The sequence below is a fragment of the Phascolarctos cinereus genome, unplaced genomic scaffold, assembly GCF_003287225.1.
Source record: "Phascolarctos cinereus isolate Bilbo 61053 unplaced genomic scaffold, phaCin_HiC Scaffold_4;HRSCAF=312, whole genome shotgun sequence".
In the NCBI taxonomy this organism is placed as follows: Eukaryota; Metazoa; Chordata; class Mammalia; order Diprotodontia; family Phascolarctidae; genus Phascolarctos; species Phascolarctos cinereus.
In genome coordinates, this window is record NW_027555847.1 from 667,499,458 (window position 1) to 667,515,254 (window position 15,797).

The window sequence follows — 15,797 nt, forward strand, 5'->3', positions numbered from 1 at the left end:
AACTTCTCCCTCCAGCTCCTAGAGCCATGAAGTCAATTCCAAAGTTCAGGGGATGTATCTTTACTCCCTTTTCCTTCCCTTCAGGACTTTACTGATGCTGTTCCTGACCCCATTAAGCCTTGGTCTGTCTACCTTGAGGGAGAGGGTGGAAACTGGTCCTACCTTCTGCCCATCATTCAAACTCTAGGAGGATTCCTAGAGCACAGAAGAGTCAGAGGGATCTCAGGGGACCTTCCACCCTCTTCCCTTGTTCCTCTTCTCCACCAAATTTTTCTCCAAACTTCTCTTCTTCTAGAAGCTACCCCATATTCACCCAGATCCTCCAGTTCTAGCCACTCAATCCCAGCAGCATGCAGAGCTGCTCTGTTGGGTCCATCCCCTACCGACTTTGGTCTCATGTCTGTAGTTCCTTGTGTGGACTTGCTATACAGAGCTATAATGAACATGAAGCAACTGGGGAATGACTTCTGGATACCAACATTGGGCAGAGAGCACGCACTTCCACAGCATCCATTATCCCTCCACTTGGCCTCACGATCCTCTACCATGGCCCATGATACGGCAAGGCAGGACCTGCCCTGGCTGTTCCCCATCCGTCCCTCTGCTGGGGCCCTCCCTTCTCTCTAGCTTCCTTTAGGGCAAGAGCCAGAATCTCTAAGGAATGAGCAGTTCTGACCATATAACTCCCCCTAATAACGTCCAAAGCTCCCTATTACCTACAGGGTAAAAAATAAAATCCTGTTTGTCTTCTAAAATCCTTCCTAACCTGTCCCCTTCCTATCTTTCCACTCTCCATAAACCTTACTCCCTTCTACGTTCTTTCTGATCCATGACATTGACCTTGCCATTTCTCACATCTCCTAATTCCATGAAGTTTTCATTGTCTGTCCCTCATGTCTGGAATCGATTCCCTCCTCATCTCCACCACTCGGCTTCCTTCAGGTCCCAAATAAAATCCCACCTTCTGTAAGAAGTGCTTCTTGATCCCCCTTGATTAGCATCTTCCCTCTCGGATGAAAGCCAGCTTATCCTGTTTATTTTGTTTGTTTCTAGTTGTTGGCATGTGGTCTGTCCCCTGCCCCAATTAGGACAGGAACTGTTTTTGCCTTTCTTTGCAACCCAAACACTTAGCATGATGTCTGGCATGCAGTAGGCACTAAATAAATGCTTGTTGATTCGAATGAGCTGACTTTTTTCCTGCAGCAACTGCTGTCCTTCCTGCTCTGCAAATGAATTTGTCCTAGCTGCGGTAATTCCTAGTTACAGTTCTCATATTTGTACTGGCTCCACTCTATGACTGGGGGTTCCCTGATGGCAGGAGTGGCATCTTCCCTCTCAGACTGGGGGGGTCCCCTGAAGGCAGGCTCCGTCTCCCCTTAAACTGAAGGAAAGGCAGTGTCTCTCCCTCAGACCTATCTCCATATCATAGGCCTGGGTGAAGTCCTAGGCTAGAGATGGGGAATCTGCAGCCTTGAGGCCACATGTGGCCCTCTAGTCCTTTTCAAGTTTGGCCCTTCAGTCAAAGGGCTGCACTTGAGAACCTAGAGAGGGCCACATGTGGCCTCGAGGCTGCAGGCTCCCCACCTCTGTCCCAGGCCGTGCTTCCAATGCTGACAAGGTTGTGCTGCTCCCTCCTCCCAACACATTCACATACACTCGGTATGACCCATAGGTGGATCCATTCTGGGGGTTCCCTACCTCTTTCTCTGATGAAATAAGCCAGGTACAAGTCGAGCTCCTTCACTGAGACACTGATGTGATGGGGCTGGACACAAAGCACGGGGTGGCCACACTGGGCGGCTTTGACCAGTCGCTCCCCATCGGTGCTCTCCAAGGGGATGCCCTTGAAGAGGATGACCATGACGAGGTCAAGCCGCCACACCTTGTCTGCTTGGCGCAGGCAGTCGATTCTCCTCATCTTGCCCTTCTGGTCGGGGTTTGAGAGGACACATCCTGGAGGCTTCTTGCCTGTGATGGCTAGGACGAAGTCCTCTCGGCACTCCGGCCGGATGTCCTTGCGCAGCTTGGCCAGGAGACGGGAGGCCCACTTCTGCTTGACCTCAGGCTTTTCCCCCAGCAGCTCATCCTTCACTGCCCGCTCCTCGTCCTTTGTCATGCGCTTCTCATGCTTCTTGAAGTACTTGCGTTTCCTAGCTTGTAGGTTGAACCAGGTGTAGGCAAATGCTCGGACATGTGGCAGCAAGGCCTCAATAAATGGGTGGAACTCATCCTAGAATCAGAGAACACAGAGTGTCAGAGTTGGAAAGGTCTTTAGAACACAGAATATTACAACTACAAGGGCTGAACATAGGACACAGAATCTCAGAGCTATAAGGGCCCTTAGAATGTAGAACACAGAATGTCAGAACTGAGAGGACACTGAGAACATAGAACACAGAATGTCAGAACTGGGAGGATCCTTAGAACATAGAACACAAAGAGTCAGACCTGGAAGGAATCTTAGACTATGGAATGTCGGTGGGAAAAGAGACTTTTGAAAGCATGATATAGAATGCTAGAGCTGTAAAAAAAAAATAATTTAGGCCAACTTCTTCATCTTGTGGTCAGAGAAACTGAGACCCAGGGGGAAAAAAAAGAAACTTATACAAAGCAAGTTAGGAACACAATGGAAACTCAAACCCAGGTAGGTCTACTGATACTCAGTTTAGGACTCTTGCAATTGAGTAAAGTGTTTTGCAAACCTTAACTGCTAGTTGTTGTTACTACTACTAGTACTACTACTACTATATCAAGCTTCCTCACTTCTTAAGTAGGAGGGGTCATGTGGCAGAAGCAGTAAGCCCAGGAATGAGCTAGGTACCTAAGACCACATTGGGAGATTGACCCTGGACCCAGGGAGAATGAAGAATTTCTATCACAGATCTCCTATGTATTCTGCTTTCATTTCCTACCTCCCTCCTTTACATCCATCTCACTTCCCTGTTTCCCTCTCATTTTTTGATTCAACAAACATTTATTAAGCACCTACTTTTCAAGGCACTATGCTCAGTAATAGGGTGAAAAAAAAAAGGATGAAAAACATAGTATGTGCCCATAAGGAGTTTACAATGCAATCAAGTTAGTCAACAAACATTTATTAAGATACTTCTATGGGTGAAGGTCAAGGACAAAAAGAAAGATTCCCATATACACCAAATTATTTTTATCAGCACCTCTTGTAACAGCAAAAAATTAGAAGCAAAAAAGTAGATTCCATCAACTCTAACAGATGCAAAGTTAAGTTGGCAGACTCAGGAAAACAATAAACACAATAGCTACAAAAACATAAATTTTAAAAAATAACAACTACAACAAAACCCTGAAACTAGATACTATGTAATGATATTAACCAAGAAATGTGGACAGAGAAGAGTTGAGAAAATGAAGCTACCTCCCTTCATGGCAGAGCTGGGGATCATGGAATATTGCATACAATGTCACACCCAGTCAATAGTTTTGTGGTGCTACTTTGTTTCCTCTTTTTTATTCTTTGTTATAAATTATGGTCTCCTGCATAGAGGAGGAAGGGGGGCATATTTAGAAAGGAATGGGATGTAAAAACAAAAGACATCAATAAAAATTAGATAACATTTTTGAAGAAAAAATACTACTATGTGTAAGACACTATGCCTTGGACTAGGTTATAAACTTGAAGATTTATAGCGGAAAAGAGTTGATTCTCTAGGACACTTTGGGACTGAACAAACAATGAAGCTCAATCTGGGTAGATTGCTTGACTCTGGCCACCCACTTAGAGAAATGTAAGTCTGGATGGCTATAGGTTTCTGGAAAAGGTAGAGGTCCACCTGAGAGGAAAGTGGAGGAGTCTTGACTTTATGGGTTTGAATATAAGTGGGGTTTTTGTTGTTATTATTTTAATCAATTTAAATACCTATCCTGCATATATAATGGCTTGTTAGCCTGAAGGCTTGCATGAGAACTGAGAAACCTTTTCTGTATTTTTGTGAAAACCTAGACCTAAGTCGAATTCTGATGCTCCCAAGGGAGACATTTAGTAGGGGCACAAACCAAAGGGTACGATCACTGACAAACTCCCAAAAGTGAACCTGACTTGTGTAAAATCAGAGCACTGATTCTGAGCAATGAACTTATACAAAAACAAAAAATTAAACAGCTCCTGCCTTCAAGTTTCTTATGTTGGAGATGGGAGGATGTGACATATACACACATAAGCGTAATCCAAGGGAGATTGTGATGGAAGCAGAGGAGAGATCCAGACAAAGTGTTCTAGGAAATTTTGGAAGAGAAAGAGGACACCTCCGGAAATGCTCAGACTTTCATGGAGAAGGCAGCCCTGAGCTAAGCCTCGAAAGAAGAGAAGAGTCTGTGAGACAGAGTTGAAGAGAGAGTTGTATTTCATGACAGGAGGTATGGCCTGGGTAAATGCAAAGAGGGGAGAGACAGCAGAATCTGTTCATAGAACTGTTAGTAGCCCAGCTTGGCTTAGTCTTGAAGTGTGTGAAATAATGAGAAAAAAAGATGAAAAGGTAGGTTGGAGTCAGACTGTGAAAGGCCTTTAAATGCCAGGACAAAAAGTTTTGCTTTCTATCGCAGAGACAACTTTACAACTGAAGGTTATGAAGATCATTCATTTCTTCAGTAAATTAATATTTCTTTGGTTGACTGTACAAGCAAAGAATTGTTGTGAGATTCACATAATATAATGTATACCAAGCATTTCACAAACCTTGAAGCTGTAGATAAATGCTCTCTATTACTATTGTTATTATTGTTGTTGTTGTTATTGTAGTAGGAACGGGGACTTAAATTATTGGGCTATCTGTTGGGACTCTTTCTCTGCCAGCAGCAGAGCAGCTAATTATTTCTTGGAATGCCTTAATGATAATTTTACCCTTCAAAAAAGTGGCAATATTGACAAAGGGACCTGATTCTTTCGGAATTGATTCTCAGCAACAAGACAGAATTAGTTGCTATTGCAGAAATGATGTGAATTTGGGGGGAGATGACCACTCCATCTTGTTCCTGAGACAGGAAGAAAGGGAGGCACCTATATTCTAACATCTCATAGTTGGAAAGGACCTCATGTCTGTCGTTCTGTTCTGACGTTCTGTTTGACGTTCACCTGAACAGGTTTCTTCCCCCCACCTCTGGAATCCCAGAAAAGTGGTCATCCAAGCTGGGGAGCCAGTCGTGGTAGCAATGTGCCTGTAGTCCCTGCCATTGCAGAGGCTGAGGCTGGTGGATGGCCTGAGTTCAGCAGTTCTGAGCTGGAGTAGGGCTAAACTGATTAGGTGAGCCCTGGGAAGCTGGACACCACCAGGCTGCTTAGGGAGGGACAAATCAACCTAGACTGGAAACAGAGCTGTTCAAGCTTCTGTGCTGACCAGTGATGAAGGTAGGTAGGATCCCGAGTGGTATCTGCACCTCCAATCTGGGCTAGATAGGGACACCCCTCCTCCAAAAAAAAAATGAGTGGTCATCTGCCCTCTGCTGAACACCTCAGGTGTAGGAGGACCCATTATCTCTCAAAGCATTGCCTTTTGAAATCTACATCTGGATAACATCAACTGTTGAGGTTGTTACTATGGTTGTTAGCAAAGGTTTATATAAAGCTTTCAAGTTTGAAGTCTTTTCTATGCATAATCTTATGGTTCTTTTGAAGAATTTCGTGAAGTAAGTAGGTGATTCAGGTGTTATTAGGAGATGAGGAAAGTGAAGATCAGAGAGATTAAGTGATTTGCCCAGGGTCATATAGCTAATAAGCACCAGGGGACAGGATTTGAACTACGATTTTGGGGTTCCAAATCCAAGTACTACCTCTGTAACAATTTTTTTTTTCCAACAAGCCTACATCTACCTCTTTCCAACTCCTACCCACCGCTCCTAACTCTACCCTCTGGGCAATCAGAAGGCCTGCTTTCAAATAGTAGTTCTGCTACTTATTCGCCGTGTATTTCACCTCTGTTGTCTCAGTTTCATTATCTATACGATGAGGGGGTTGGGCCAAAGTCTTTACAAAGAGGGAAATAGGCTCAGGACAAAGTTTCTGTCCTAAGAATTAAACTTAATCTTTATCCCAGAAAATCACTTCGATGCAGCAGAGAGAGACCGCTAAAGAACTTCCCTTACATGGTCAGACATACCTCCTCTCCAGGGCCATCCATGCCCCAAAAGGGCATCTGTTCCAACCTCCCACAACATGTAGAAATCCCTTCTATAGAATCTCTGATACAGCCAATTTCTACTTGGCATTCAAGGCCCTTTCCCCCAAGTCTGGAGCCACGATATCTTCTCTTAGAGAGCTTTCTGTCAGGCTGATGGGTGATGGTGGCATGGGTGGAGGTAAGACCTAGGTAATTACTACGCAAGGAAGATTGGGAAAACAGAGCTAGAAATTGACTCCAAGACTCCAAAGGCAAGATTTCTTTTGGTTGGAGTAATCCTAGGAGGCTTTCTGGAAAAGGTGGGCTATCTTTTTTCTTAATAATAATAATAATAAAGTACTTCAAGGTTGGCAAAGCACTAGACATCAACTGTGATTTGAAGAATAGGATTTCAACTGACTTGGGAAGAGAGTGCGGGGGTGAGGGGAGAAGGAGGGCATTCCAGCCAGGGAATGGTAAGCACCAAGGCAGAAAGGAGAGGCCTGAGTGTTGTATCGAAGATCAGTTAACTGTGGGTTTGAATTCTACCCCGAACGCTCACGAATTATAACTAGCAATTAGATAGTACTTTAAAGGTTGGCCAAGTGCATTACAAATATTATCATCTCATTTGATTCTCACAGCAATCCTAGGAGGCAGGTGCTGTCATTATCTCCATTTTTACAGAGATGAAGCTAAAACTTAGAAATGCCTAAGTGACTTACCCAGGGTCACACAGCTAATAAGTGTCTGAGGAAGAATTCCAAGGCTAGTACACTACGAAACCAAGCTGCCTCATAACTCACAGGTTATGTGGGCATGAGTAAATCACTCCAATTCTCTGAGCCTCCATTTTTTTTCATCTGTAAAATGGGAATTATAATAGTACCCATAGTACCTATCTCATAGGTTTGTGGAAGTCAACAGAGGCAATCTATGTAAAGTGCTTAAAATTTATATAAGCATACATAAACACATATATAATATATGATCTATAATCATTAGATTGCCTAGTCCTGAGGGTGGAACCAGAAAATTTCCCAACCCGCTTGGAGCAGAGGGGACGTATAAGAAAAACAGGGGGAGGGGCAGCTAGGTGGTGCAGTGGATAGAGCACCGGACTTGAATTCAGGAGGACCTGAGCTCAAATCTGGCCTCAGACACATAACACTTAATTAGCTGTGTGACCTTGGGCAAGTCACTTAACCCCATAGCCTAGCCAAGAAAGAAAGAAAGAAAGAAAGAAAGAAGAAGGAAAGAAAGAAAGAAAGAGAAAAATAAAACAGGGGGAGATGAGGTTGGAGTCAGACTTTATAAAGAGCATCAGATGGAAGAGTTTACAGAACAGGATAGTGGGGAAAGAGTACTCGATTTGGAATAAGAAAATTAAGCTTAAATATCCAATCCGCTAAGTACCTATGTGACTTTTGGAAAGTCATTTGACCTCAATGAGACGCAGTTCCCTCCCCTGTAGAATTAATGCATTGATATCTAAGGTGCCTACCTTTTCTAAATCTCATGATCTTAGTTGCATCTCCAAATCCTACGAACTTACGACTTTCTCCTGTGGACTGTATGTGGCCATGGGATATACCAAGCGATGTGAAACAGCTTAGGGCTTTGGTTAGGTTACTCTGTTACCCTGCACAAGAGGGAGGTGAAGGGTAGAGACTGGAGGCAGAGAGGCTGATGCAATGGTCCAAGAAAGAGGGAATGGATGAGGGCTGGGCTAGGACATGGGAATTTGAAGAGGGGGGCTGGTTTGTCAGTCGTGGAAAACTGCATAATATTGAGATTCAGGAAATTTTAGATTCTAGATCCAGTTCTGTTACCACGTGGCCTTCGGGAAGTTCTTTCCTTTCTTCTCTTTGGTCCTCAGTTTCCTCATTTGTAAAATGAGAGGTTTGAATAAGAGGAATTCTGAAGTCCTTCCCAGATCTGACATTTCCTGGCCCTCCCAGCTCTGACATTCCCTGTTCTAAGGACTCTCCTAGCTCTGACATTCCTTGTTCTAAGGGCTCTTCCAGCTCTGAAATTCTATAAACTCTTGAGAAGATAAAATTGACAGAATTTAATGATGAAGAAATCTAGCTCCTTAGGTGTTTCCAGGTTAAGAGGAAAAAAGAAATTTACACATAGGAAAAAACAATACAGTTTGTATGGAATTAAGATCAGATAGGGTTATGGAGGTGGAGATGGTTGTGTGCTGGGGTGGCCAAGGAAAATGCCCAGGACTTGAGTTGGGCCTTGAAAGATAAGGATGATCTGAGGACGTGGGGAGGGGGAGGTGCAGGGGAGAAGAGAAGGATAAAGACGGGCATTCTGCCCATGAAGGGGGAAAATAATCAAGGCTGAACCCTCTATCTACAACTCAGATGAACCTAGAGTGGAGCTTTCCTCAGTCCTAGGTGAGCCCCTCAGTTCCTTAGACTCTAGGCCCTGCCTAGGAATTAATTCTGGCTCCCTATCTCTTTCCCTACCCCACATGAGTACTGTATCCTGAGGTAAAAGAGAGAGCAGGCCCAGGAGACTTTCTGGTGCCTTTAGGTAAATGGAGGCAGCAGCCAAAATGGAACCATCTAGGGAAGTTCCCAATGGCACCTTAGGGAGAACTTTGCCTAATCTTCCCCACTTCAATACTGTGTGTTTTTAAAAATTTTTATTGTTATCTCTTTTTTTTTGCCTTTTTTTGGGTAAGGCAATGGGGGTTAAGTGACTTGCCTGAGGTCACACAGCTAGTAAGTGTCAAGTGTCTGAGGTCAGATTTGAACACAGGTCCTCCTGACTCCAAGGCTGGAGCTCTATCTACTGTGCCACCTGTCTTTCGTTTTTATATTACCAAGTTATCCTTCCTCCTCTCCCCTCCCAGAGAACCATCCCTTATAATAAAGACCTTTTTAAAAGAAGAAAAGTAAAAACAAAAAAATCCAACAGTACTGATTGATAAATGAACATTTTTTTGTCATTATATTCAGTGTTCCACGCCTGTGGAAATCTCTATCTTTGACCCCCATTTTACAGATGAAAAGACTAAGGCCAAGAGAGGTAATGTCAATTTTCAAACATCATACAAGTTGTTAAACAGCAGAGTTGTCATACAAATCCAGGTCTCTTGAATCCAAATCCTATCTTTTTTTCCCACTAGACTGCCCTTAGAATCACTGCAAGTCAGAAATGAAACATCACCTAACTTTCCCACTTTACAGAAAAGAAAACTGAGGGCCAGAAGAAGATCAGATAGCTAATATGGGCAGAGCTAGAGTTTAGGCTGAGGTCTTCTGTGTCCAGATATGGAGAGCTAAGGGCTGTTTTGCCCAAACCTGTCTCTCCTCCTCTGTTCCCTTGTTCTTTGCTCAATGGCCCCACTGTCCTCCTGGTCAGCTCCCTAGGAGCCTAGCAGGTGGGACTTGTCCCAAGCACCAGCCCACAGGGCTCTCCTCTCCTTTGCCTGAGCTCTAGCTCAGTCTAGCACTTGTTTCATTCTTGCCCTCCCCTGATCTCCCAGAGCTTCCAGCATGTCAGCCAGGCTGGGCCCAGGGCCCAGGCTGGGACTGTCCCCTCTCTCTCTGCCCCTAGGGGAGGCAAGTCCAGGGTCCAGCCCACGGGAGGTATCTTCCACTCTCTTATGACCTACTCAGCCGATGCATTAACCTACCCTTCCTTCTCTGGCTGTTCATTTTCCCCATGTGGCTGAAGGGCTAGACCTCCGGGGGGTAGTGGTATGACAGGGAGCATAGATTTCATCCCCACCAATTTTCCCCCGAATAGAGAAGTTCTTAATATAGCCTCTGGCTTCCCTCACCACCCTCTTTCTCTTTGGTGCCAGCTGGGCTAGGCCAGTGGGGGAAGAAGATAGGATTGGGGACGTGGGCGCCAGGGAAGGGGAAGGCAGTAGAGTGCCCATGCGGGTTACCCTCCCTACCGCCTGGATTCCCCACAAGTGTTAAGTTACTGCTGTTTGGGCCCAGGGGTGGAGATAGTAGTAGCTGGGGGGCAAAGATGAGCTATTCAAAGTACTGCAGGGATGAGAAACTGCCCCTTTCTCTAATCCCCCAGCCCCTCTCACCCTTCTTCCCCCTCCCTTCCCCAGCACAGCTACCCTCCTCCTTGAGCCAAGGTGTCTGGATCACAGCAGCTCGAGTTGGAAGGACCCCCACACATCATCTTGTCCAATTTTTCTCACTTTTCAGAGAAGGAAACAGGCCCAGAGCCTAAGGCCTCAGTAAGGGACATGGAGGATATGGATCGAGGTCACCTTTTGGGCTTCACAACTGCCTTTCCTGGAGTCCCCAACCCAGAGGTAGAACCTCACTGCCCCATCCCTCCCTCTCAGCCTGGAACACCTGTAAAGGGAGCTGAGAGGATCTCTCAGGTGCCTCTGAACTCTAAATCCATAATCAGGATCCCTGGGGAAATCGCAGGATTACTAGATTTAGATCTGAGGGTGGCAAGGGGATAATAATAATAATGACAATAAACTAACAGTTATCTACCTCTTTAAAGTTTGCCTAAAGTACATTTGAGTTATATCATTTGATCCTTACAACAACCTGCGGCTATTATTATCCCCATTTAACAGATAAGGAAACTGAGGGTCACAGGAAGTGTCTGAGATAGGATTTGAACTGAGTTCTTCCAGACTTCTGAACTATCCACTTTCACTGCCAGAAACCCTGAGGGTCTTCCCATCCCAGATCACTTTTTTTTTTTAACTAGGTGAAAGAGACTGTTCTCTACCTCATTTGTTACTTAGCCTTAATCACTGAACGGGTGTTTTCTCAGTGAAACTGAGACCTGTTAAAGACCTTAGCTTAAAAAGGCCAAGGCCTCCCACTCCCAGACCTATGTCTAGTCATCCTGATCTATATCTTGCCACTGGACCAGATGGCTCTAGAGGAGAAAGTGTGGCTGGTGATTCCGCACAGCCCTCCCTCACTTAAATCCAATGTGCTTCCCATGTCATGGCATCATGACACTCTGATGTTATGGTCCTCTTAGAGAATGAAGGAAAAACAACAACAACGAGGGGGCAATGCAGTTCTTTTCCAGCTGCTCTTTCAGAGAAGCAGGGGACCAGACAAGGTGACTTTGCCATCAGTCGCAGGCAGGGTAGGGGGACCCTGCAGAAAATACAGGCTTGTGCCAAGAGCTCTGAATAGCGTGGCAGGTGGAAGGAGGGTGGCTTAAGCTCTCATCACCCTAAAGTCAAGTGGGGACAAGCACATTATAGAAGGTGGGGGGGAAGGACTCGAGAAAGAAAATCTTGGAGGGCTCCAGACTTGCTGGAGCCCAGCACAGGTTTCTTACAGCTCTAAACTTCTACGGAGTCTGACTTTATGAACCTCTTTTAAAGAAGATAAGGAAAGGGGGAGGGAAGAGATGGTCACAGAATCCGGGGTGGAAGAAGGGAGCTTAAGGAACAGAGAGTACAACCCCTTCATTTGACAGAGCAAGTTAAGGAAACAATTGGTCCCAAGTCACACGAGCAGTCTGGGGCAAAATCAAGGGCTCCCTCCACCGGATCCCACTGCCCCTCTCCGTGGTGAATTATTGCCCCTCTTCCTAACTCCAGGCCAATTTGGAGGACCGCCCCCCTCCTCCCTCTCCCCTCCCTCCACCATCTTCCTCTTCCTCACACCCTAGAGCCAGGGAATACAAATCTACTATAAGCAGGAACCTCTCACCAGGGGATCCTGAGGTATAGCTGAGGGTCAGGAGGCTGAAATAGGGAGTCACAAGACCTGGGTTTGAATTCCAGTTCTGTTTCCCCCAACAGGCAGCTCTGTGAGACAGGGAGACTGAGATACAGAGCTGGAAAGGAACCTAGAATATTTCATCCACTTTTTAGATAAGGCCCAGAGAGGGGAAAGGACATGTCCAGTGAGTCAATGGCAGGACCAGGACAAAAGCCTAGATCTGAGGAAGGGGAGGGGACATTGAGACACCCCAATGCACTGTGGGTAGAGTGCTCCATTCAGCCTTAGGAAGATCTCTGCATTCTCATCCAGCCTCAGACGCTTACTAGCCTCAGTTTCTTCATCTTTAAGACAAGGCAGTTGGATTCACTGGGCTCTTATATTCCTTCCTGTTCAAAATCTATGCTCCTAAGTCCAGTGTTTCTTCCATGATTTTAGTAGTATTCTCACCATGGCTTAGGAAACTTAAGTAACTTGGCCACAATCACACAGCTGAGAAGTATTTGAGCCAGGACAAACCCCTATTTAGGATGGTCTGCTGCTATATATGATTATTTGGGTGCAGGGGTCCAAGGTCACAGAACTGCAGGGGGAATGGGGATGGTTTATACAAAAGCAGGGATGTCCAGGCCTGGGGACAAGGTTTCCAGGCTGAAATGACTACTCCTTACTCATCTCTCCTCTCACTCCCCCTCTCCCCCCTCCCCCCAACAGCCCATCTCAGTGAGGGGAGTGTTTAGGAACAGAGGTGGTGAGAGGAGGCCCTTCAGTGCTGGACTGGCTGATCGATGAAATCACAGTGTCCTAGGCCTGAGCTGGGGAGGAGGTGACGCTTGTTCCTGATAAGAATCCCCTGACATCAGGTGGCGTTAAGCACAGGCCTCTTATCTCCCCCCACACTAGGACATTGATAAGATACAGAGTTTGTCCGAGGTGGGATCGTGCCACAGTCAAGCCAGAAACATGGGGGGTAGGGGTGGGTCTCAGGACACAACCGAGGGAGTTGAAGGGTGTTGGGATGTTCTGAGATCACTGTGTTTGTCTATGTAAAAGCATTCATGATCCTGTCTAATTGAGCCCCCGCCTTCCTCCTGCTGCTGCTGTTCAGTTGGGTCCAACCCTCCGTGACCCCATTTGGGGTTTTCTTGGCAAAGATACTGGAGCCGTTTGCCATTTCCTTCTCCAGCTCATTTTACAGGTGAGGAGCTGAGGCCAACAGGGTGAAGTGACTTGCCTAGGGTCGCACAAGTTTCTAAGTGTCTGAGGCTGGATTTGACCTCATGAAGATGAGTCTTCCTGATTCCAAGGCCAGTGCTCTATCTGTCCTTATACGGAGTCATCAACACCTTCACCGAGTCTCTGTCACACTCAGAGAGTCCCTCTTCTCTCCCTGAGCCCCTACCCTCCTAACTACTCCCTCATTTCCTCATGAGGCTTAGCAGAGTGCCCAGTACACAGTGAGTGCTTCATATATCCTTGTCAGCATCTTGACTGAGTTCTCTTGTCCTATTTATTAGGCATCCAACCATGTGTTTTGTTTTGTTTTGTTTTGGCTAGGCAACGGAGTTAAGTGACTTTCCCAGGGTCACACAGCTAGTGTTATGTGTCTGTGGCTGAATTTGAACTTAGGTCCTCCTAAATCCAGGGCCGACGCTCTAATTCAGTGAGCCACCTAGCTGCCCCTTTGTGGCCATGTTTGCCATGCTCTTGGCTGAGTTCTGAGATAGGACTCAGAGCCTAGGCACATGGAGGAAGAGGCCAGGGCAGCTGAAGTTGTAAGCCTTGGGGTTGGAGGGGGAGGGGCTGGGGCAGTGGGTGCTTCCTCTGCCTCTCCCCTTCCCCCTTTCCTTGGGGCCTCTAGCCTGGCACTGGCTCTCCAGGAACAAGGCCTGAGGAGGCATTGGTGAGGGGCCAGGCCCTGGGGGAGGCCAAGCGTCAGTGGTGACCCATCCTGGCACCCACTGAAGAAAGACAAACAGCAGGATAACTGGTCCACATGTCTCAAACCCCACCCTCCTCCCTTTTCCAGTCCCAGGGGAGGTCAGGTCAGGTGAGAAAAGAAGAGGCAGGCTCTGGAATTCACCTCTCCCTGCTCTGGAGGGAGCCAACACAGTCTCCTCCTCCTGGGATTGCTGGGACAGGATGTTAGGTAGTCTCTGAAGCCAGAAATTTGAAAACAGAGAAAGGCCCTATTCCCTGACTCCCTGATGTATCTGGACTCTCCTACTAACAAGCTGTGTGACCCTGGGCAAATCACTGTCCTTTTTGCTCTCAGTTCCTGTAAACTGAGCTGCAATTGGCCAAGGTGAACATTAAGCTCTTCTCCACCCTTGCCATGCTATGGTCTATGTTCTTGGATCCCTCCTGGCAGTGACATTCTGAATTTTGGCTCTAGGTTTCTTTTAGCTAATGTGTTGTGTTCTGTCCTTTTTGTGAGGAGAGGGTGGGTTAGGGCAGGGCGGTGGGGATGACAGGAGAGCTGTCACGTGGAATAGGGATTAGGTTTGTTCCACTGGGCTCCAGAGGGCAGGAGCCCACAGAAGTCCTAGAGAGGTAGAGAAGGAAAGCTGCCCCAGGGAGACAGTGGGTTCTTCAATGTGTCTGGCCACTCCTTCAGCACTGTTGGAAAGGGGCTTTTTGTGCAGGAATGAGCTGGACTAGGTGACTTCTGAGGTTCCTTCCAACTCTGGCCTCCCAGATTCTATGCCCATGACACAAAGCATGATTGAACACCTTAGACATTTGCAAGGGAACGCTTACTGCAGGTGATCCAGAAGGAGGGAACTGGGAAGTTCCTTGCAGTATAATACTCCAGTGGTAAGGATAGAGAGGAGACAATCTCTCCTCCCCGAGAATGCTTCCCAGCCCCCCTCTAAATCCCTTCTACACATCAGAATTCCAAGTAAGAATTCAGGCACCTCCAGTTTCCTATGGAACTGACTCAAGTCACTGCTGTCTGACGTCTGAGACAGGAAAATCCAGGCCCAATTTTGGGCCTGGAAGACTCCTTCACTCTTCTGCTTCTCAGAGGGCAGTAGAGGTTGGGGGGTAGAAACTGGGAACAGCCAAGTCTACATCTCCCAGCAGGCTAGTAACCAGCCCATAGTTAGAAAAAGGAAACTCCTTGGTAGCTGACACAGAAAGTACTGGACAGAGGAAGGAGCCTTGAACTGGGATTCAAGAGACCAGGTTTCTAGTCACTCACTGGTACTTGGATAATCCACTTCCTGTGTCTGGGTCTCAGTTCCTGCAACTACAAAATGTGGGGTTTAGACTAGATTGTCTTTAAGGTACCTTCCATCTCTAAAATCCCAAGAAAGGAAGGTGCCTATTCAGTATCCTTAGGATGGATGCCCCAAATCTATACGTATAGATGACTCCTAGGCAGTATTTATCAAGTTCACCTGAAGGAATTTGGGAATTATCTGTTGGTTGGGATTTTTTGATGTCACCACTTTTGGGGCCGGGTGCTGGAGGGTGAATCAAGGTCTAATTATAAGAAAGCCCCTCTCTTCTCCTCTGCATTGGGCACCTTGTGTACAAGTTAAGGGCTGGGGGGTTGTGGGGAGGAGGTGTGGGGGGGGGAACTGTAGAAAGCCACAGCCAGGATTAAAAATTCCCTACAGAGAACCCACAAAGCAGAGGGAGAGAGTTGGCTGAGAGTTCTAATTAAGGAGGAATGCAGGGGCTGGGGGAGGGTCTGGAAGCCACCATGGAAACAGGATTCTTTGGTGTGTGAGATCCTTGCCTAGGCGGGATTTTAAAGTGAACCCCATATCAGCCACAGACCCACTTGTATTACCCTGGGCAAATAGCTAGGCCTCAGTTAAGAGGCTGAGCGAGAGGATATGGAAGGTTCCTCCCAGCCATTTGACGCTCCTGTGTTGTAGGTGCCTTCTATCTTAACATTCTATCATCTCCGATACCTTCCAGTTCTCACATTTGGGGCTCTACGTTCTCAGACTAATTTCTTCTA

The 15,797-nt window shown here is 46.5% G+C and overlaps 1 protein-coding gene across 7 annotated transcripts in view; it reads right to left on the minus strand.

Moving 5' to 3' along the window:
* Positions 1-15,797, minus strand: part of NFIC (nuclear factor I C) — a 144,069-nt gene that overhangs the window by 108,075 nt on the left and 20,197 nt on the right. For all 7 annotated transcript variants that reach the window (XM_020969340.2, XM_020969339.2, XM_020969341.2 and 4 more), the window contains exon 2: positions 1,699-2,230. In XM_020969340.2, the coding sequence (XP_020824999.1) occupies positions 1,699-2,230 (532 nt within the window). The remainder of the gene's footprint in view (positions 1-1,698; positions 2,231-15,797) is intronic.